At 35.0% G+C, this 24,870-nt stretch overlaps 2 protein-coding genes across 12 annotated transcripts in view; both read right to left on the minus strand.

Annotated features, from left to right (window-relative positions):
* Window positions 1–23,461, minus strand: part of LOC134270344 (stAR-related lipid transfer protein 13-like) — a 43,920-nt gene extending 20,459 nt beyond the window's left edge. The window contains exons 1-2 of one of the 9 annotated variants that reach the window (XM_062752572.1): window positions 23,317–23,461; window positions 15,981–16,008 (exon numbers count right to left, since the gene is read on the minus strand). In XM_062752572.1, coding sequence (XP_062608556.1) covers window positions 15,981–16,008; window positions 23,317–23,340 — 52 coding nt within the window. In that variant the 5' untranslated portion in view covers window positions 23,341–23,461. Of the gene's footprint in view, window positions 1–1,557; window positions 2,039–6,840; window positions 7,079–10,689; window positions 10,713–11,277; window positions 11,405–11,600; window positions 12,392–15,312; window positions 15,440–15,980; window positions 16,009–16,265; window positions 16,308–21,170; window positions 21,283–23,316 lie in introns of those variants that run through there. The other 8 variants (XM_062752568.1, XM_062752570.1, XM_062752567.1 and 5 more) reach the window with 8 other exon arrangements.
* The window catches only part of LOC134270345 (uncharacterized), a 29,033-nt gene continuing 27,618 nt past the window's right edge, over window positions 23,456–24,870 (minus strand). For all 3 annotated transcript variants that reach the window (XM_062752577.1, XM_062752576.1, XM_062752578.1), the window contains one exon: window positions 23,456–24,697. In XM_062752577.1, the coding sequence (XP_062608561.1) occupies window positions 23,456–24,697 (1,242 nt within the window). The remainder of the gene's footprint in view (window positions 24,698–24,870) is intronic.

Below are 24,870 nucleotides of genomic sequence, written 5' to 3' on the forward strand. Positions count from 1 at the left end.
TTGCCTCTTAATTGGTGGGATAAGTGGCATCTTTTTTCAATTTTCCAACTGCACATGGGCATACTGCAGTTTAAGACTACCCCACCCAGCACAAATTATCAAAACTTCAAAATTTCTCATGTGCTTGAAGAGATGGCAATTCTGATAACAAATGCTGCAGGCACATTGATTGCTCTGTATTCAAGAGCCTAAAGACAAACCGAGGAAGGCAAAGTGGGGTAAAGACAAGAACTCGGACAGAAATGAAATGACAAAGTGTTGAGTCAGCCAGCAGCAAAGGGGGACACTATATCAATAAGATTGTAAATTATTGGAGGTTCAATTTCTGGTTTTGTTTTTGCTAGATCACTTCAATAAAACACTCTGACCTGCCATACTCTATTGACAAGGCCCTTAGTTTCAATGGGGAATATTTATACATGAACGTGTCATTGCCGTTTATTCCCTAATTCCCTATATCTTTGGACATCTTCCTTTAGAACAGATAATGACATCTTGTATTTTAGGTCTTAATTGGAAGAATAAAAAGATAACTGCATTCCATCAGATCCGATATTGATTGTCATATAACATTGTGTGCTGCCTCGCCAATTCCTTTGTATCATGCAAATACCAAGAGATGTGAGTAAAACGGTCTCAATCTTTTTTTTTTTTTTTATGAAAAACTCTGTATTTCAAAACTTATAAATTGCTGTACAATACCTAAGCTCAATCCAGGTAGAAGAATATGATAGAGGAAAGTTTAAGTCAACAAGAAATTCTAACTTCTGGCACTAATATTAGTTGAGCAGCCACGAAGGGGGTTGTGTATACTGGAAAATAATTTACTACCCTTAATTCACACCCAAATATATCAATTTAGCTGTATTGACACAAAAAGCCGCATTTATTACTCCCTCAAGACTTTTTTCCATCAGGTGAGCCAGATTCTCAAACATATATAGACAAAAAAATATTGAACAGTTTTATTTAAGACTGGAGCTTGGCAGGTTGTCACTTTAAAGAGTACAGAAAGAATTTGCACTGATCCATTATGACGCAATCGTTAGCCAAAACATACAGTGTAAATCGCTCCAGATTACAGAGGTTAATTGCTTAATTCAAGATTAAAGAAGATTAGAAACGTCTTAAATCTGCACACAAGTTTTCACAGGTTCCTGTTGCATCATTTATCAACCTTTAAATCAGCGTGACAACAGTGCAATACCTGCATGTCAGCTTACAAAACAAATTAATTACAAACCCCGTAAAAATCTAATTCCTATAAAAAGTAAGGTGTCTTTACATCCCTCAAGGTGAGAGAAACATCTCACTGTCTCTTTCTATAGGGATCGAGTTTCTGTTACACCAATTACAACCTTGATCCATTTTCGCCATCTCCTTCACAGATCACACATTTCAAGATGTCACTTGTCATTGTGTGGTGACCCTTGATGGCCACATCTGTTCCCTTTCACCCTGCATACAACGGCCAGGAACCGACAACAGATAATTAAAAACCAAAATCTTTCTACGCTGAATCATTTTACCAATTACCCTAAAACATGATATACTTACCGACTTGTTTTTGCGAATCATTAGAAATTTGATTCCTTTCACACTTAGATTTCCATTGTTTAGAGATGAACCCTGGATGATATTGCTGTTGCCAGTATGATACAACTTTCCAAGTCTGTAAAAATGCAGGTGACGGATTAACCAAAGGCATCAATTTCTTGATTTTTTTGCTCCTTTCTGATTTACAACTCCAGCAATTCAAAGACTTCCAGAGCGTCGGCATTTTCTTTTTCATCTGAAACCGTCTAAACAAAACATATCAGAGAAATTTCCAATGTTTCAGAGTTTATAGATGTCTCTGTGATTTCCCCGTATGATTGCATAATCTAATTAGAGCACATGGCTCAACATGGCTCTTCCTATATGATCCTATTCATAGACATCACATTCAGGAAATGAAACATGATGGGAAAAAGCTAGCAATTTCACAAAACACTTGTAAATGAAGTTTCTCTCTCTCAAGTTTCTGAACTGTTTAACCACTGGCTGGAAGAATAACCCGCCAAATGGTTTTCATATGACAGGATCAGCAATTCAAAATCACTCAGCAAAGTGCTCTTTCTTCTGTAGCCAACAGAAAACACTTTCCACCTGTTTTCTCTCGGACCACTGATCTTTTTCTGCACAATGAGAAGAAACATGCAACACCCTGCTCATCTCTCAGAAATCAATAATCCTTGTTTATAAAATCGTCAGATGAAACTGATCAATATCTGTGATGCTGTCAGCATTACTCCAGTAATTAAACGTGAGGAGCCATTGTCACCACTGTCCACTTTAATTAGACTCAATCTGAACAGTACCACTGTGGGAGGACATGGTAAATTCCTCCTAAGTGGATGCATTTCCCTTTTCAAAGGATCAGTCTCTATGGGTTTCGGCTCTATCTGATCAGTTTAGTGTAAAGCACACGATTTCTCCCAGACAGGAATTTAAAATTGTCCAATAGTTTACAGGCATCAGGGCAGTGAACCAGCAACCCATAGAGCTAAATGATGACTCTTAGCAGGGAAGCAAACCGGTCAGTTTTTCTTTGCTTGAACTCCTCATCAATAATAGACTATGATAGCTGTTCACTTTTGGGGTGTTGACTGGCAAAAGCCATAAAGTTAAAATAAAATATCTATTACCCTGTTATCATCCGTTAAAGTTTCTTATGTAAGCTGACCTGGTCAACTGACTTTCAATGGCTCAGAGAGTATCATTTTCTTGGTGATAAAGCCATGTTAGATACAGTTGTTGGCTGTTAGTCCACACAAATTCACTTCACCCAAGGGAACAGGACTATATTTATGTTAATGAATAGGAGAAATCAATTGATCTTATCAGGGAGTTATATTTAACTGCAGTGTTGTTCAGTCCCCTTAACATGTCTCAGATAAAGCTATAAAACCACAGGATGGTTAACACCTTCATTTCTGGAGTCAGGGATCAAACAAGGAGCTCTATTGTGTCCTTTATTATTATTTACTTACACCATCACATAAATCAGGGCAACACCATCAGTAGAAAGAACACACATGGTTTGTTAAGTATGTCAGAGTAGATAAAAATGAAAGAAATGAAAGCCAGCTGTGAGTTGTCTAATGCTTTTTATGGTCAATGGTTGACATAGCCATTTTTCACTCTAATTTTTGTCCACATAAAAAGATATTGACCTAAAAATATTTCCATTTGCATATAAAGAACAATTTTAATGTTAAAACTGCTATTAAATTTCTATTTACTGCCTATACAAAGAATTTTTCATAGGATCAACAAAAATCAAAGGCTTGAATGTATAGCACTATAATTAAGACTGCTATAAAACAACTTTTCTTGTCTTTGTAAAAACAGAAAATGGTCATTAACAACAATTCTTTTTGTGAAGAACTCCTAAAAACTGAAAGGAGATATATATAACCTGTACTAAGACAACTCTATACACTTCAGGAACCGGTCATTTAGGACAGAAGAGGTTATAAGGTTGCCTGATTTGTGTGGTGTGACTGACACACCACTTTATAGAGTTAATTAATAGCAAGTCTTCCTCCTGGTGTATAACTCTGTGTGACCTAAAGTCTGCTGCAGGTTCTCAATAAATCAGCCGGTCTGCAGGGATGATCCACCAGGAAACAGGAGATAATTGGATAGGGGCCTTAGGATATCCCCACAACAAGTATATTTACAACTCTGAAGGTGTGGGCCGGGGCAGCAGGCAAGGTATCATAACATCTACAAATTATTACAACTCCTAAAAGTCCTTCTGCGGCAAAATCAATGGACTCCGTTTTAAGATATCACCCCTGAGTGAATCAGAGATGCTAATAAATATCAACTTGATATGAAATTGAGAGAGCATTAAAAACAATGCACTTAGCTTTGACAAAGAGCTATATTAGGCCATGTAAATACAGTGTTTATTTGATATTCTTTGATGACATTAGTAATGTTTGATCCTGAAAGGCGATTTTTGTAAATGTAGAGCGTTTTAGTGTGGACACTTTGCTGAATGAGTAAAAACAAATAAACACTTCAAAATGTCAAAGCAGGGTAACAAAGGGTGAATCTTACAATTTTTTTTTAAAATATTGATTAAATCTTTGAACTCTTGGAAGGAGGGAACTCATAAAGTTGTAAACATCTTCAACAACAGCCTGGAGGTTAATGAAGCCAATGACCTTCAAACAGATTAAACTTGATTATTTATTGACTGCAGATGGTGGATTAAATCATGTTCCTTCTTCTTTTTTAAGGCCAGATAAAGCACAGCTTTACAGTGTAATCTCCACCCATGCCGTGAAGTTCCTCAACACCCCCCTAAATTTACTGGATAACAAACAAAGAGATGCTGGACTCAGAACCTAGTCAAGCATCTAACCATTTCTATAACCATATGTTCAAAGAAAATAATAAAAAGAAAATTGTTTGTTATTCTGTAATCACATGTAATCCGTGACAGATGCAAAGGAAAACCTCTATACCCACAATTACAAAAGAGGCAAAGTCTGTAATGAAATCTGCAATTAATGCTCTTATTCCAAAATTATAGGGTATTGGAATATGAATTATTTGTATATTAGGTACAATAACAATGCAACAAGGCAGAAATAATGATCTTTGTAAAATATACCCATTTAGGCTTACTTCTAAATTGATAAATGCGAACTCACTCATTGACCTCTGACCCCAGATTTTACCACAATAACAAGGTTGAGTAATGAAGCCTGCTACAGATTGAATCGAGATTGATTTTCACTGCTATTACATGCATGCCATTGAAAATCAACTTCTTGTTAGATATTTTCTGGAGGATTATACAGTGCCCTAAGTCTGATACTATCAAATTCTGGTATTAAATTTTCCTCCGTTTCACAACTGGTTCAAGTGTTGACTTAACTCTTCAGGAAGTCAATTAAAGGAAATCAATCTCGGCATTCTGTGCTGCAAAAACTAATTTAAGAAAAAAAAAGTCCCACACATCATAATATTTTTGTTATGTTGTTTTTTTTTTTAAACCTGATAAAATATAGCAAAAATCTGCAAAATGAATCAAATTGTACAAGTGGAACTTTCTACAGGAAATCTGTATGGACATGATGAAAATTGTTTTATTTTTGAAACTTTATATTTTAAGAAAACATGACTTATGATTTTACACCAGTTAACATTTGATTTCCCAGAGTAATAACACCCCCTAGCAGAAAGGACAAAAGGTCCGACAAATTAGCATTTTTATGACAGAATCTCCGTTCCCTTGTGAAGACCTAGGTATCAAAGAAAGGCACTGTCATGCTCCTGGACAAATACCACACACTTAAAAAAAAAACAACAACAATTGTTAAATGGAATGAAAACGAACATTATTCCTCTGGGACCACCAAGAGACTCGGAAAGATTAAAGAAGACCTGAATGTGATACCAAATCCTCTAAAACTTCACGAAAGAACAAAGGAAATAGCAGTTCTAATCTACTCTCCCCCTTCACATTTTTATCATCAGATAGAGGAAATTTGAAAGGTACATGTATTGATGTAGGCCGATATGCGTCCACTTATCGCAAATGTGTTTAGGACATTATTATGTTCCGTTTCGTTTAGACTCTTAAGTACATGTAGTTCTATGATACACTCACAAGTGTTGGTGAGACTAGAGATTATATATGTTTGATGACACACGACTGTATTATTTCCTCCATTAAGTACAAACATTGGTGTCAAACTGTACCAGGAATCACGTAAAACAAAGAAAACGACAAAAATGATGATAAATAAAAATCTGCATTAAAGATTTACAAATGTGAAGCTCAGCTCCTTCCAATCTATCAAATTAATTTTTATGATTAATGGGATGACTTCACACTTTGAAAAAATTATTTCCGTCATCAATCTATACAAATAAATCAAAATAACTTTCTAATTAATTTGTTATCTCTTGAATTCTGATTGTTATATATGCAGAATTTTGCCTATGGTAAACCAGAAAACTTATTTCCCTACAATTGAGAAAAATAAAAGAAGCCATGGAACTTTTCCGATATTCAAAAATATGTTAATCAGAGATTTCTTTTGCTGAACAAATCTAGTAAAATGATATAGTTAAATATACAGTAAATGTAGAGCTCTTAAGCTTGAAACCATGTAACACGAGACTAAAATATGTATTTCTGTGGGTTTGTAATGAATGGTGGATGCCACAATATATGACACACCTAAGCAATGAAACCAACCTTGCAGAGAGAATTTTTGCAAACATTCAACTTTTGTGTCAAGGTGTTCTAGCTTTTACAAAGTTTTAATTTCATTCAACATCTCCATTTTGTTTTCTGCCTTGGTCTGAATACTCCGGCCATCAATCATTTTCACAAAGGGGATTAACACACGTACAACCAGTGTTTGATGTTTAACAAATTGAAATACAATATCAAAAAACACTTTTCATACACTTTAAACCAATAAAAAAACAAGCATGTTGTTTTTCATATGTTTATAGATAAAATATAAATCATCTAAAGTTGTTCCTATTACATTCATATTTAAGAGAACTTGAAAGTCACAAATGTCATTATATTGTGTGTAATCACTTTTTCCATGTGCTATTTTCTCTGGTATGCCTAGATGTTGTGCATAAAAACATCAGTAATTGTCACAATCAAACTACACACATAAATAGGCCACGGCCAATCATCTTGATGACTTATATCTATTCATTATATCAGAGCAAAGTCCTGAGGATATTTAGACAAACTATTGTGTATTCCCGGGTAACATAGCAGCCACCCTGTAATAAAAACCTGTATCTTACCAGACAGAGTCCTGAGGGCCACCTCCATGGCCCTGCTGATGGTGTCTTCATCCATCCTCAGCGGACACCACTTAATCACCCATTATTTCATGTCCAGTTGACACGAGAAGTGTAACTACTCATCCCAGAAAACAAACAAGGGAAGATAACTCTTTTGTGACCATACAGCATGTGTAAAGTATATAGGCACTTATTATCACTCATATATTTCCAGACCTCCGAAAAATATTCAACAGGGAAGTTTTTAAATCATCACTTTCAATTATATATCTTGGAAGTCTTCAGAAACCATTTAATAAGTTTCCCTCCAAAATCATTCAACAGCTGGAATTACAACTTGGAGCCAGTGACAAAATGATGTAACACCCCATAAACTACAGACACATTAGTAGTAAGAGAACAGCTGTTAGAAAAACTATTCAGGAGAAACCCCGGATCACAAAGGATCAAATTTATATCCTTCTATGTCACATCACTCACAAATTGGAGGGAAAATGTAGTTAGGTTCACCCCCACAAATCTACAGCCCACGGACAGGAACTGTGTACCACATGCTATGTAAGAAAAAGGTCTGTCCTCTTGTTATACACATCAAAGTGAAATTGTAAACGTGAAGGAGAAAGGTTCATCCTTCAATGAGCACCATTCATACAGAAAAACCACCATATCAAATTATGATTTAAATGATGGGAGCTGTGTGCTCTGCAGAATATGATAACGAATATATTCACACACATTTACTACCAAACGAGAGATCATTCAGTGGGACATTTTATACCACATACTGCATATATGATTGGCATTCATTCATTGGAAGTCTTTCATAATCGATCAATGAATAAACCAGTTCTAAAGTTGGGATTCTATTTCCTTTTAAATTATTGTGATCTATCTCATTGTTATTGAATAATTTTCTTTCATCTGTCTTTTTAAGACAGATAAGTCTTTTCATTAATATTTGATGATATATTGACCAAACATAGTAGAGAGGATACAGAAAAGTGTATAGCTACTAAAACCTGACTATTCAAATAGATAACTGTACAGTATGTTTTTTTAGGCTTGGGATTAATTTCTGCTATGTATGTGGTCATAACTTTACAGCAAAAAATTGTCAACACATACTTAAAATGCATTTAATTTGGCAATTAAGGAAATCACATAATTTTTCTACCTGCAAAATGATCAGAAATTGTGATTCTTTTGAATTATGATCCCCTGGATTAAGATTAAGGTACTGTAACTAAGGTCTGTCCAAGAATAGAGAGAAAACACTTCCTACAGGTTTTGGAGGAGATTCTTCCCATATATTCCTCTCTAATGAAGTCACTTATAGTCCCGATTAACACTCTGAACACTTCTCACTTCAAACAGGTAACTTTTTACTGAAACCTGCAGACAGGTGCCCTGTATATTTCTGTATTCACCTGGATGTCCTAATTGGTCAGCTGTATCTGTGGACAGTTCCTGACACTTTCTCTATGTTTCACCTGGCTGTGTGCCATACCCCTATAATGCCCACAGACAATTAAGTCAGTTCATCAGAGCAGGCCATCAAATCTTGATTTTCTGAGTAAACTCTCCCACTATGGTATCAAATTTAAACCTAATTCTGTGTTATGTCATCAGGGTCAAGAAAACTGACCAATTCAATTACTTCTTTCTATGGAGGATCCTCATTTTGTTTTGCCAAGATGACCCACACAGATTAACTGTTTATCTATTTAATCACATTAAGGGATTGACCAGAGCCTAGTGAGCTGGCACCACTTTGGAGGATAGCATGATACCATAAACCTCATACACCCTCATTTAGAAATAATACATCTATATAGGCTGTGTTTATAATAAATATTATGTTAAAACCAACTTAAACATCAATTTAATGAACATTGTGTTCATAGCTGTGTTTAATTTTCATTTTTCATACACTCTGTCTTTTATAAATGTTTATGCTTTTGGTGCCTTCCCAAGTATCTTATGAGCATTAGAGAGAAATATTTTCTGATCGTATCTGATCTATTTTTTATAAAGCTGAATGAAATGTATGCTGTGTTGGTATTTTGAATTTGAATGTCAAGCACATGGAATTACACACCTCAAGAATGTCCATTTAGATCCATTTGTGGGTGAAATTACACACTGTCAAAATAAGACCTGTACAGGATTGACAAATCTTGTTCACGTTACCAAGACAATATGATAAGTCCAAGGAGGTGACATGAAATGAAAAATATATATACTCTCTTAAAATACGAAAAACATGAAACAGTATCATACAACAAGCACATTGGTCTGTATGTATAAATTGCTTGTTTAGATGTTCAGAAAATGCCCAATTTTCCTCCCTACTGCCGTGGTAATGCTTCCATGGTTATTGTCCTCCCACTTGATGGGAGGGTGAGGAGGGTACAAAACAGAGATTATGAGGGGGACATTAAAGTGGAACTGATGAAAGGAGGGTCACAATTTATGGCCCCTCCTGTGATCTAATTGGAAAAGAAACACAATTTATCTTCATTTGTGAAGGGAGTGCATCCCCGCACCTGTTGAGGCTAAGAGCTTCATGTTCCTAGGTATATCCTTGATCCCAAAACTGAATCTAAACCCTGCAATTAGCAAACTTTAAAAAAAGATTTCATTTCAATTTAATGGAAGTACATATTGAAACACTGCAGGGTGCCAGTTCTTACAACACTTTGAAAAAAGATCCCCCACAATTTTACACCCAACTGCATGACTGAAAGACATCATTGGCGGGCTGTGTTCTGTAAATTCCATATATTTCATCTGTGGACCCAGAAATAATAAAAACAGGGCCGACAGTGTCGGAGTACAGATACTATCATCTCCATATTGTGATCATCTTACATAAATAAAAAACTCTATCTTGTCACCAATCAGATATAATCTGGTGACATTTCTCCACATTTACAAGCGGGTACTCAGCAATGGCCTTTGGGATAAAATTAAAAGTTCAGGGTCTATTATGAAAACAGTTTCCAAAAATATTTCACAAGATGAAAGTCCATTAATTTTCTTATTCTCAAATGAATGCATTCTCCGCAAATGAAGCAGAAAAAAAATCTGTTTTTCTTTGATAGACATAACCACAAAGTAACAGCTAGGAGCAAGAAACATTATATTTTCTTAACCATAAAAGTTTAATACCTCATCTACCAATGCTTATTGTTGCTATCACCCCTTTCCATTACTTTCACACTTGCATAAACTTTTTACTTAATAATAAATCAGGCCCTGATTAGTCTGGCAGGGATGAGAGAGAGCGCCTGTTGGCAGGTGGTTGTTGTAACAGTGATGTAGAGGTGATGCTGATGATACACAGTAGAAACATCAGCCCTGTCACACTAGACAGAAGCTACTGTGTGTATCTCCCACAGAGTGCTGTATAATGATAGAACTCCACAGGGAAGCTTCCAGACTCCAGCACTTCAAAACCAGAACACTTTGGTTTATCACATTAAAACAACCCATTGTAATCAATTAGGTTTATATTAGGGCTCTAATGTTTAATCTGCTTTATAGTGGTTATGTCTGTCAGAAATTCCTGGTAATTGAATTCCTCCCAATTTTCCTGTATTAGGTATGATTTACGAGTGCATTCAGAGCATATTAATGTCACCACGAATGCTACTGTAATGTAATATAGAGGGGAATGATATTTCACTTTTTTTCAATGGTGGCCAACACCATCAACAAAGCATTATAAGAGACTCACTGCTATCAAGGTTAACCACAAAGTCATATTAAATTCTTTAGCATGCATGTATTAAATTAACCCTGACTCACTTTGGAGGCTAGAAATAAAGACTTGTAAAATATATCTACCTTGTAAACACACCCAAGGACAGCCAACAATTTATCAAATTTCAAGATGCTGAATCAATACAACTAAGTATTCCTAGAACATGACCAACACAATTGTGCACTCTTCAATAGGAGGGAAAAAGTGCTTATCTATCAAGAGTGGGAGAAGAGAATATCAGAAAATATTTCACTATCTTGTCCTGTTCCCACTTTATACAGTCTTACATAACACGGCCCTAAACTTAGCGACTTATCAGCACATTCCTTTGTCTTCATCATGGCCTCCCCCAAAAGGTGAAAAAAGAATTTGGCCCCTTTTGTTCTATTCACCAGCTACTTGACCCACAACTATTTTCTGCTTTTTATGAGAGGTCAATAAAACAATTTATATGAGGAAGATAAACATTAAAAGACTTGATGTAAAACACAATGGCTCCATATCGGGGCTCAAGCCTTTATTAATCTCCTGTTACAATGTTGGTTATCTATCTATAACCAGACCACAGTGGTCAAACAAGTGATATTTTTTCCTTAGACACACAAACACATTAAAAAGTCAAGTTCTCTCCAAGATATTTATAACATCGTAAATCAGACCGATTTTCATACCTTCAGGAATTTCAATTCCCAAAAAGAATAAGGTACCAGGATTTACAAAGAAATCCAGATAACGGCTGCCATTTCTGGAATGTTTTCCGTACATTAATTTTTTTCTTAAAAGCACACACTTCAATTATACTCCCTAAGCCCCCATTGTTTTGGTTCATATTTGGAAACAATTTGAGACTACATCACTTGATATCTCAATTTGATCTGGGTGGAGCTCTTTGTTTTGGACTTAACAGTAAATTAAGCAGCAATTAATCATACCCTGCCATTTAAAATTCCATCGCATGTCTAAATACGCCTTTATGAATATTCACAAACAATACCTGCTATCTTTCTGTTCCGTTGCAAACCCAAGAGCTCTTCTAAGCTGGTACGCCTAAATCCTTGAATTTTTTCACTAAAGCTACGTGTCCACTTGTGATTTCCACATGCCATTGTTTACAGTCGATATTGTATTACTGTGAGGCTGAGGAATGAAATCGGAGAAGGTGATACTCCCTCCATATTGTCCATCTTCAACCTGTATCCTGAACAAGTCTTAACTGACCGTGACATATATTTCAATTGTCTGTGTATTAAAATATTCTCCGCTTACTGAGGTGTGTAATTATAATCACACATACAAGTCCCACACTCTCTCTCCATCACTTGTCCTGGACACAGCACCTGTTACAAATTATATCAGTAACTCTCTCCAGAAGCCATAAAACCATCCAGCGGTCTGTCTGTACACACAGTAACAGATGTAACAGTCACAGACTATAAAATCTACAGCAAACCTTCCAGTACTGACCAGGAAAATCCATCCAAGACCGTCCCATAATATAGAGGAAGCTCTATTGTCTGCAGAAATAGGTGAAATCCACCTGTTGATTGCACATTGTACATATCTATATACCTATATCACACCTGTTTGACATTGGCCACCTCACCAGGGGAGATAACTAGATACACTGTACTACTAGTTCCCATCCACTAGTTCTTGTTTTGACTAGTCCTATAGCTGTCCATATAATCCTGTTATTAAATGATTCTAGTAAGTGGCCATATTTATCTACAGATAATCACCAGGCTCTGGCAATGAGATCCTACAGTCTGTGAGAAAAAGACCGTTTCTCAGCGGAACTCACCCAATACAAGGGCTGGTTCTCCTCTACTCAGATAAACACAGGACTTTGATGATAAACTCTCAATTATGATTACATCATTTTAACCTCTTAATAATCCTTTATATACAAGGTTAGATCAAATGAGCAAATGTATCATATTAATGGCTCTGGGGCTCTCCAGCTTTCTTCTTTTAAGTGTTTCCAGAATCAGAAAAATGTATCAAAGAGGCTTCTGAATATAACAGGTTCCTTTTGGTGTGTTAGAAGGTTAATTATGCTATCTACATACAAAACAATTTGTGAGGAGAGGGGGCCACTTACAACAGGTGTTTGCTGCAATGTTGAACTCGGGATCTTTCTGGGGCCTCTTATATGTATGTAAATATTGCCTTTGTTTGTATACAAATTAGGCTTTCAAAGGCAAAGAAAATGCAAATTATACATCAAATAAAATCACTCAACTAGAACAGCTATGAATTTCCAGAATTTTGTACTTTATTGATGGAAAATTGTAACAAATAGTACACTGGGCACCAACTGTATTGCATAGGAGCGATTTCGTGTAGGGCCAATGATTTACCAAATGGGGGAGCAAATAAGCAGTTATCATTTGAAGTAATATAACAGATTTATGGTGTATAAAATAGATGCCCAAAGTATTGTGAAACATTAAATCTAAAATAAGTTACCTCCGGAAAGTTACGATTTGCTGGCTGATGCACTTGAGACATTGAGTAAATCTGATATAATCCACGATATTACATAAGCAATACTTCACTCAATAAATGTCGAAATGCTTGAAAAGCAACTGCAGGTCAAGTTGAATCTCAATTTTATTGACTTTTTAGGTGCTTTTCTCTCAAATATTTGCTACAAGTATAATTTGGATTATTAACAAAGAAAAATTGTCAACATGGCCACCTGCTTGAGAAAGAAATATCCCACTGTTTAGTTACTTATGTAACAGCCATCAAGTGTGTATCTTAGAATGTGATACCCCCATGCATGGTTATAACAAGTCCTGAGTATCAAACAAGTCTAAATGTTTTATCAAAATTAAGAATGTTAAGTTGATGAATAAATGACAAAGCAAAATATTAAAGCTAACGTCACTTAAGCAAGCAACATGTGTATAAATATTGCAAAATTTCAGACTCTGGTTGTAAAAACAATCATTAAGTAAATTTTCTTTTCTTCTTTGAAGTGAATTAATGGAATCTAGAGTCTAAGCTAAACTTTATGAATTAAAATAATAAGTCAATACCAGTATTGAAGTACACTGTACATGGCTATTAATGTTAAAGAGACAGGCCAAAACTATGAAACAACATTCAATGTGGTAGGGCCAGATTAAATTTTATAAAAAATTAATTGCCTTTAAAAAATGCACACAGCGTAAAACTGCCACAAATGTCATAAAACAATACAACTTCATACCCTGATGGAGTAATCTCCCCTTAACTTTCAGATAATCTACTTCCTGTAATGATGGGCCATTGTCTGCGTGTTATCTCCTACATCTTATATGAAACCTGTGATTTCTTATCATCAGGATATCACTGGCCTGATTAAGGATGAAACAGCTAACTGGTTTTATAGTCATTGCTGTTCAAGCAGGAAACATTTAATCTACAAGTCCAACTAAAACCACTTCCCAGAACAATGGTTTCCTCTGGAAGACATCTCTCTTTCTCTCTGCTTTCTCTGATAACTCAATATGTGCTGATTACAAAAAAGCAACTTATACAATTTTTTATTTTTTAATGGATGATATAATTTTTAAATTCCTAGTGGAATATCCATTTTCTTTAACTTACATTCTGTTTTCCCTTTCGCTGTATAAATAAATTGCCAATTTGCAGAGTTTGATTCTAGATGCCTCATGGAATGTCACAGTTTTGAACCCAACCTTCTTAACCAGTACTTTAAAATAAATCTGCTAGGACATATCCTTAAAATTTTTGGCAATAAATTTACTTAGGTATACACTTTAGTACCCCTGTCGGCAGATCCAATACAGTTTATGGATTGGACAGGGATAAGCTTGGATTTTCAATCAAAATTGATCTAAAGGTCACTATGAGGTCAAGGTCATTCATAAACACTGGAGATCTTTAATCTCCTGTACACAACCAAGGGGGTAATATCTAATGCTGCATAATCATATTTCTTGTGATATCCATGAACCTGTGTTATCATGTTTGTAGCATGTCTCATGCAGGTAAACACAGGTATCTTAACCTATTACACCTTCTTTGATCTGCAGCAGTCCAGAAAAAGAAACCCTGTCCCATATCCTACACAGTGAATGCCAGGAAAGTACTTCAACGATAAGATACAGATCTCCTTTAATGAAGAAAAACAAAACTTTGGAGAGTTCAAGCAAATATTTATGTCCTTCATTTACCAGGAGTGTAATCTACTTTAATCACATTTAATTTGTAAGTCGGATTACCAGCATGACTATGCTTTTTTAAATCAGGTCAAAAAGTACTAAAAGATTTCTGGAATTAACACTGAGTTTGTGAAAAAGAAATATTCTGTCTGTAAATTAGGTAAACTGAAGGCTACACTCCACCGGCATGTATTCCAGCTCTAGTTGACAAACACTCTTGATCAGGTTATTTAGGACAGTGTTCGGAATGCCAAAACTCTACAAAAAGCCACTTTCTCTCTAATCAGAGTGACACAGAACAAACTCAATATTGACACAGACTAACCTGTTTATCTACGTAAAGAAATACTTTTTGTTTCATGTCCCCCATTACTCGGTGGGGATTTCCTGACTCTAAAAGGAGTCCCCACTTGATAGGCGAGATATTATTCACCCAGACTGGACTAATGATGTAATTAAAATTTCTTAATGATCATTTGATTAATGCTTCAAACACCATGTGGTCTCCAAGAGAGATAACTCCTTCCCTACCTTTCTCTGACACATTCCACAACATGTGCTCCTTTGGTCCAGGATTTTTCAGCCTTGTCCTGATATTGAATACAGAAAACGAGCACAGGCCCACTTCACAACACATCAGCATGGTGGTTGTTTAGAAAATGAAGACATCTTTAGAAGCCATCAGCATCACAGTTGTTTAGACGGATAGTAAAGGAGCATTGTATCTGGCAGTGATGTCTGATAAATATTTGTTTTATCCAGCAAACCCACCACTCTGTCACGATCTTCTGCATGTAAAACTATATTCTTCTTGGCTTACACAACCAGGCATATTGCATTAAGTGGCAGTTTGCATTATTTGAGGGACATGTACATTAAACGTAGAAGTTGAGCACCTGAAAACTTTCCAACTTACCTTCAAGGCCAATGTCTGGTCTCATTAGGAAATGCAATCCTTATAACTAACTTTTTATTGTAAATGTAGGACCTTCTTCTGAAAGCTGCTTTCCTCATCCAAAACTTCTCTGATATTCATATTTACATAAGCAAATCAAATTTGGAGACAAATGCTATGAAAATCTATGATCAAGGGAGATAATATTAATTACCTTTGTACTGATCATCAATTATATATTTTCTTTAAAAAAAATATTATATTTGTCCAAATTTGGAAGTTAGAAGATAAGAGTACAACTTACCCTCTTCTGACTTTGCCCTCTGTACATTCTACAAGTAAAAAGAATAAATCAATGAAGATTTCAAATAAATTCTCAAGGAGTGGAATCTCTAGCACCCTTCAAATGACATGCAGTGGTTGACACCACAATGGCCTAGCATGCTCAAATTTTCACCCCAAAATAGTCCACATTTTTTTTTTTTACATATTCAAACATTTGCTCTAAAGATTTACAAATTTGTTTTGCTGTGATACAAGTAAAGATCCATAATTTAACAGCACAAGTGCAAAACCTAAACCTGTGTACCATTTGGGGAAAATGTCCACACTTCATAACTCTCAAGACAAGAGTGGTTGCTTTAGAATACATCTGGGGATAAATTCTTCATTTTCAAAATCTTCTGTTACAAGTGCCATTCATTTGACACAGAACAAACTCTTTAATAATGAAATACAAACTACAGGCATGTAAGCTTATGCCACCTGTAAGGACAAAAACTGCAGAGAACTCGGGTTCTCAAATGAAGGAGATTAACCATATCAGGTGCATAATTAACAATATTGCACAATTATGTTGAAATCCATACAGCAATAAAGCTAGATTGAATATCATGTACATATGTTTGTTTTTTTTATTTAAGGTCTGCAACCCTTTTTTTTAATCCTGAGAATATTTATTTTCTCGATTCTGGTAGGTAAATTTTTGTCTTTAACTTTCTCAAGTCAGCTGTCTTCTCCAAGAAAAAAAAAGAAGGAAAAAAAGAACTAGAAGTAGATAACTGTGTAAAAAACAAGGGGATCTATTTGTTACTTCCCCCATTTGTATCTTGGCACTGACACCTAGCACAATGGATTGGCCATGTATTGTTGCTTGGCTGCTTCTCTGGTCTATAGGTTTGTGAAACTTGAGAGATAAGTCTGTTTTACCTTTTGCATGTAATGGCCTATAATCACAATTCGTTAGAAGGTGTAAAATTAAGAGCACTGCACTATTTACAAGCAGTTTAAATGAAATAAATGTGTTGTTAGAGGTTTTTACAAAAATTTACAATGCCAAGCATTTCATTTATTCTGACAGTATGAGAAAACTATATATGTAAAATGGTTATTGTGAACCGTAATTGATGCTCAAGCAAAATTATGAAACCCCTAACATGGAATAAGGAACTGACAGTTTATTACAAAATATTAATTACTATGATGGGCAGATTCTGCATCGGAATGAAAAAAGGTGAAAAACAATCAATTTCCAATCTAAGGGTTGATTAGTTCTTAAACGGGGGGGGGGGGGGGGGCATATTTATTTATACAATACTGGTACATGAAATATTGACAATTGATGAAATTGGAGAGAAAATAATGTGGACAGTTCAATTTTAACAAATTGAATAAAGAAACAAATAAAACTGCTGTGTGAAAAAATAAAATCAAGTTGGACTTTGGACTGCTCTAACTTTTATTATTGCTGATATGACCATTTTGGATCTTGTCCATATGAGTTAAAGTAGGTGGAAGGGGGATTAGAATGGCCAATCATCAAAATCCAACAGTGAAAGAAAATCAATAACAAATTCCATCTCTAATCAGCCACAAATTCTTGTGAGAATAAAATATTGAGGAAATAACCAGTTCAGTCTATGCGAAAGTCACCGGAAATCGGTTTGTAAAATTTAGGTCGGGTCGGTAAAAAATTTCAGTATACAGGACCAAATGTCCGATAAAAAATAAGGCCAAGTAAATCTAAATTAATAGGTACACAAGGTCAAAATCCCCACAAATATCCTTTATTTGACCAATTTTGCAGTAATACCTGATTAATTTTTATGTATTACAAAATCGTTTTTATTCTAATTCGAATTTCCTCTGTCAAGGATTAGAGATCTTTGATTCATACGTAGATGGGAAAATATTTAGATAGCTCATACGTAGATTCGATTTGGAAATTATTTTCAAATGATTATTGACTTGAGTAACCATAATGAATTGTTTCAGGAAAAATAAATATGCATTGAAAGTGCATATTAAATTTAAGAAAATCTTTGATACAGCGTATGTTGTATATAAGTCAAATATGAAGAAAAAAAATGCATGCAATTGTATAAATAGATATCTTTTACAAAGGAAAATTATAAGTAGATAACTTTCCTATTTCACTCTGTATTTATTTAAGATTTATTTATGCTTAAATTTCACAGTGAAAATTAACCCCATCCCACCTCTTAATCTTAGTATCATATATATATTTTAAAGGCAAAAAAAGTCGGTCTGGTATGAAATTGTTCGGTCTGGTAAAAATTTTATTTTTACCAGACATTTTGTCCTGTAAAAATTTTAAACTTTCACGTAGACTGCCAGTTTGAATACAGATTCCATTTATAAAGTACATCTACATACATGTACTAAAAATGTCCTGTCATTGTTTAATCCCCATTGTTGAATAAAATTACATATAACTCAAAATAATCCCCTTTGAAATTAAATATAACTTAATAGAATTCATCATTTTCTTAGTTTCTTTTAGCATTGGTCTAAGACATGATCAAAGAGGTAAAAAAGAAAGACCGAATTCCTGTGACACATTTTCAATCTCATATAAGCCGGAGAAAACTAAAGGGATCAAATGTGCTTTACTCTGACCAAATAAAGTCAAGAACAAATAACGTTTCTTTTTTATCAGACTCCCTGGGTGTTTGGCTGAGACGTTCACTTTCACCATGACTTTTCATTATCTACTTACCAGTGCAAATTTTGTGATCATCGCGAGTATCATATTTTCTCAAATAAACATACTCTTGAAAATAATCCCCAGCTTCTAAATTCACTATGAACAAAAAACTGGTTTTGAAAATAACATTTATAGGTATATTGTGCATACACCATGTATAAGTTGCAGATAATCTTTCTCCTAAATCTCTTCCTGTCGGAAAACCAACCACCTGTTACCCCTTGCCTTCATTGTTTTAAAGTGTCACTCAGATTTTTTAAGGGTAACCAACTTTAAAAATCTTTGGTATTTCTGGCAGAGTTCAAGTTTCAGTGTCATATAAGAACAATGTCTGCGTAAAACAATGCCTGTTTATTTAGGTAAAGGTACGTAATATGTTTCGCAAAGTTCAACATAAAAATCTTACCATTGTTTAAATCAACAAATCACCTACATACTGGTAAATAAATTAAGATTAAAGAAATAAATAATTAAACATGATTTGGTCTTAAATTCAATTTAAGATAAACATAAATTTGTATGCATGTGTATATTATGATAGAAATATTATAGAGTACTAGCTGGCATAAAAAAGATCCTTCCCTGCTCAGAGGCTGCAAGAGCTGAGTATAGGTTTGAATTACCAGCCCTTCTTCCACCGGCAAATTGTGGCATCTCAGTGAAATTCAGATGAGTGAAAAATTCTTGATGGAACTTAAAACAATAAAACTTAAATCAATAATTTTTTTTCCTTGCCAGAAAAAATACTAAATATAAAAAAATGCTATGGTTTTAAATTGCATGCACAGCAACTTAAGGTTTTCAAAGCATTGTATTGTAGTAGTGCCATATCCTACCAAAAGGGTTTATCTAATTGCTTCACATACATACAAACTTGTACAAATCTAAAAAGCAAACACATGGGCAAAACAAATTTCAACTTCATTACATAATGCTACTTAGTGGCAGAGTTTGAAATAACTTCATGACTTGCTTTCAAAAAATAATCCAAGCAAACTTAGTAATCAAAAGAAGGGTGAGAGTTTCCTTAGATCACTTTCAAACATTGCATTAAAATGGAATTTGGAAGCCCCGGACCTAATCTTAGCTCACAAACAATATCAGTTTACGTATCAGGAGCTGTGTCAACAAAGCGATGACTGGACATTTCCGTTTACCCGTGGTCCACATTTTTGGTATTGAATTGATCTATTTGAAATGCTCTTTGAAAATCCACAAAATTTCCAATAAAAATGTGTCCTTGTATCCTTAATTAAGCCTTCAGACAGCTATATTTGCTTCTCAAATTGGATTATGAATTATGCTTTTAATCTTTATGAAAGAAAAATTAAATTCTACCATGCATATATATACTCAAATACGAGATTTTTGGACTATAAAAATCTATTTAAAGTTTTGAATATGATAAAAAGTTAACAAATACATGTGATATACTTTTTTTTCATACATATGTCCACCCCCTACAAACCCTGACAATGCTTTAGTTAAATATTTACCCCTCTACATAAGGTTAAAACACCCCCCTAATCGTGGCATTGTTGTGTCAATTAAGACACAAGTACTTATTCTTGACCCATAATTTGGGAGTTATTTTCACATCTCTTCACTTTTAAATAAGCGCTTTCAACGTTAATAACTAAGGAATGTTACTAGTCTTCCAACACAATTGGAGGGAGAGAGTCTAAGAGAGAGTTTTTTTTTTTTTGTTATCGAGGTCCAGTTCTATGAAGTGCTTGTCTCCCCTGAATACAGAGCCAGCTTTTGACAGATTTACATACAGTGGGGTGTTACTGTTACATTCTGTTTGTATGTAACGTGTTGATCTTGACTCTTACATTTCAAAACATCAGGGTCAACTACCTGTCTTGGAGTGGTACTAACATAACAGAATACAATAAACCACAAACAAGACCTGGGTTTATAGTTTTAACAGATAAAGGTGCACCTTCATTAGCATACAAAATCCTCAAAATAAAATGTGGATGAAAAAAAAATTGGATGATTATTAAATCAGTGGCAATGTACTTTTGGTGTTTTAACCATTATATTTAATACATCATTTACCAAAGTGACTATATTGCAACTAATGGTCTACTTTGAAAGTGAAAACAAAGTGCTTTATCATGATAATTTAAAGAGTGTTTGAGTCTGCCAATGGAACATTAATATAATTATTTAGTAAAACAGGATTTATTTAATAAAACAGGATGTTGTCTTTGATGAGGTTGATTTTATCATACTGAAAAATTACTTTATTTCACATCTGCACTCTAAAACTAATAAAATTAGCCTTATTTTTATAACGATTACCAAACTGCGATCTGGGAAATTGTTATTTCTCACGAAACCTCTGCACTGCAATCAATATTTGTTTAAAAATACCTCTTAAAAATAATAGACAGAATTCTAATAGAAAATGCTCACATTTATATATACAAATGCAGTATACAGTACATAGTACTTGAATACCTAATTTTTCTGCCTTACCTGGAATTTCTTGCGAGCGGGTTCATAAAGCATGGTCAGAGATTTGAAAAAGTAACAAAGTTCTGCCATTCTAAGCGATTAGTCCTCTTAAATGCTTGATTCACAATTCACAATCTGTCCAAGTTAAAAGGGCTTTCATATCGCATGATAACACGGGTAAATAGGGGATGGCTTCCCTTTCATTCTGTGTACTGTACCCGAATATATAATTGATAAATTCCTACTCCTCCACGATCAGGGGCCAAAATCTATCTGGACCCTCTAAAACAGAACTTGTTGTTGACCCATTGTAAAAATTCTTAGGTCAATGAAATATCTATGATATGTCAATACTGTTCTGCTGATTGAAGCAAAAACAAAGTGGAATATTCTGCCAAATTCTGCAGAGTGAATATTTGCTTATGCTATTCACTGTTTTCACAAGAAACTAAATTTGCCAATTATGTGTATGTAGAGATAAGGCCTTATATCTCAATCAGATGTGCAGTGCCCTGATTGGTTTAAATGGTTTTAACTGAGGAGTCAGTGACCACACACCACTGAAATCAGCCTGCGTCTCCTGATTAAACACCACAAAGCTTTGTCTATCAGGCACACAGATATTTTAAACTGCTAATCTTTTAAATCACCTGGGTCTAAGCAGTTCACTATGTAACAATACCCTAATAATGCGTTGTTTTGGCCTTTTGTCCTTTAGTCAGTATTAGACTACTCGGCTTTCTATTTCCAAAACTCAAAATCTTCAAATTAAACCAGCTTTGGAAAAATAATCTAGAAAATTTAATCATTTAATACACTATTGCTTACACATTATCTCACAGTAAAATTTCTCTGATTATTTATATATTATGAGATTAGAGAATTATAAAGGAGCCACTTATACAACTTGTTAATGATTTAATCCTAGTATAAACTGCACAACCTTTAACCTCCGTAAAACATATCCCCAATTTAATCCTATCATGTACTGCACAACCTCAAACTCTTAGTATTTTATCCCCTTTAAAATTCCCAAGCTAAAATGTTATTTTCAAAAAAAAAAAAAAAAAAAAAAAGATTACCAGTAATCCTACAAAACTGTTTTCTTAATGCACAAGGGTAACTGCTCTTCTACAAAAATCTGAATACAAGATATACATCAGTGCATGCAATTTATCATATAATTTAACCTTTACAGTTTAAATTGTGGGTAAATTTACTTCTTATCAACCAAAAATATCAAAATTAGCTTTTTAAAATAGCTACATTTAACACGAATTAGATACGGATAGGTCTTCCCTTGTTCTCTCTAGCATTAAACAGTCTCACTACAAAACTGATGTTTTTGTAAATCGCATACTGTGTGGGGTCCTAAGACTTCCATTCACAATTCTTCTTCTAATACATGATACCTCCCTTAAAAATCACACAAGATTACAAATGTGACCATTAACACCCACTTCAAATAAAAGAGCACTTTAACATGCAAACAAATGCTGCAGAAAAACCGACATCAAAAACAAAGAATAATAGACAGTGTTTAACTTCTCGCCAGTAAACCAGTTTAGAATATCAGCTGATTCATTCTTATGTTAGACCACAGGCATTCCAAATTCCTCCAAAAATATTAAATAAAAAACATCGTACTACAGCTGTGACATGCCATGTTATAAAAAGTACAAGTCAGAAATTTAATCAAAGGTTATCAAGAATCATATCATTTGATCAAAGTGATAACTAATGGGATAAATACCAATTCATTTGGATGCTATATCAAATTTCCATTCCTGTAATAATATTCTGCTAATCATAAGAATATTTGGAACTTTGTTAAAAAGGGTATTTATCTCCCTTTGCAAGCACTTTTCTTGGCTTGCAAGTGGCACGTAAGAGTTGCTTTTCCTTCTCCTTATAAAAAAACACTGTATGCAGGCCATGAGAACTTGAGCTGCTTAAAATACTTTTTTAGATGCTAAAAGCAATGCTGCTGGCTTTGGGTGAATATGTATCATAAGCTCCATTCTACTTAAAAAATCTCTCTTAAAGGAAGCTATTATTGGTGTATGAATCAAATAATACATAGAATTCAATGCAAAATATTTTTCTAATTTTTTTTAAAGCTGATTGATAAATTTTGAATAAATTCCATGAATGTTACAAGACCTACCGTCACAGGAGTCTTTTTCCTCATCTGGACTGGTTCATCTGGCTGTTTGTCTGGTTCCTGGCCCTCTTTTTCCTCTTCACTAGGACTGGATACCTGTCCTTCAGTCTCACTACTAGTGACTTGTTCTTTAGGGGAAGTACTAGCCTTCTTGCTTGTTCCCTAACTTTTTATTTTCCTCGGGACTGTCGGGGGAGGATGAGGAAGAGGACACGGGGAGGGGGATCGTGTAATGCTGGAGGAGCCAGGAGCGGGACTTCATACGATCAGGGGGTGGGGGGCTGGACTGGAACTTCAGAGGAAGAGTTCCATTCATATCAACATTGATGAAGTTCTTATTCTTGTACTGATAAGCACAGTATTTCTTGTGCATCTCATCTAGAAGTGATGTTTTAGAAGGAAGTGTTTGATAACCATTTTCATTATGTCTGTTATTAAGTTGCTCTGCAACTGGGGCATACAAAATCTTCCATTTATTAGCAGTTGATCCATGCCATGTTTGTGACACATCCTTTTTCAGAAATGCTTCTTCCTGCCTTTTTAATTCCATCTCCATTTCAACAGTATCCATGTTGTTGATCATGTTCTGCGTATTGTTACAATAAATCTCATTGGCTGGCAATCGGGGGCGATTTCTACCTTTAGCGGAAGGTTTCCTGCGAAACAAAACAGGACTGGTGGAGGCAACCAACACCTGCATTTCTGGCGACTGATCATAGATATAGGTCCCCATCTTTTTCCCTCTGACTAACTTCTGTGGGAAGTTTGTGGGTTTCTTAGCTGGGGCTTTGCTGGCCACATCTCCACTGCTTTTGTTTCGTTTCCTTGGTCTTTCTAAGGAATCTGTGGTGTTAGTTCCCTGTGTAACATGTTTACTAGACCTGCTTGGCACTGGAATATTATCTTCAAAAGGGTTACTGTTTTCATCAAATGAAGTCTGAACAGCTGTGGTTGACAAGCTTCGTCTATGACGAGGACTAGGGGTTGACTTTGCTAACGATTTGTTTAACGTCTGACTGGCATTCACATTTTCATTTCTTGGATTAAAACTATTATTCTCATTGTAGAAGTTATAGTTTTCCTCGGGATAATACCCCCCGACACTAACACTGCGCTGTATCTTGAGATGATGCTGTGGTAGATCTGGGGTCGTGTTAGACCTGTGAAGAGCCTTGTGTTCCTTGAGAGTCTGCTGAATCAGATGTTCACTCCTGTCCACGGGCGGGAGGAAGCTCGGAGTGGTAGGGACACAGTCCTCCCTGTTTACCTGTGGGAGAGGATCTAGGGTGGTGGGGGTACTGTCCACTAGGTCCTTGTTGGAGTTATAGCTGGTTCTGTCATCACTCTCAGAGGCAGCAGGCTGGAGCTCAAACTCAAAAAACTTCTGAAAAAATAAAAATAGAACAGTATTAAAAACAGATTTAAAATTGTCACATTTTTAACATTCAAAGGGCAGCAACTCTTACTGTGCTCTTCCTACTGAATACTTTTGGTTAATTACTATATATGGAACAGGCTATTTATATTTGCTATATTAGTGTATGTTACTCGTAATGA

This window comes from Saccostrea cucullata, unplaced genomic scaffold, assembly GCF_032062105.1.
Source record: "Saccostrea cucullata isolate Sc308-1 unplaced genomic scaffold, CSIRO_AGI_Scuc_v1 ctg203, whole genome shotgun sequence".
Lineage (NCBI taxonomy): Eukaryota > Metazoa > Mollusca > Bivalvia > Ostreida > Ostreidae > Saccostrea > Saccostrea cuccullata.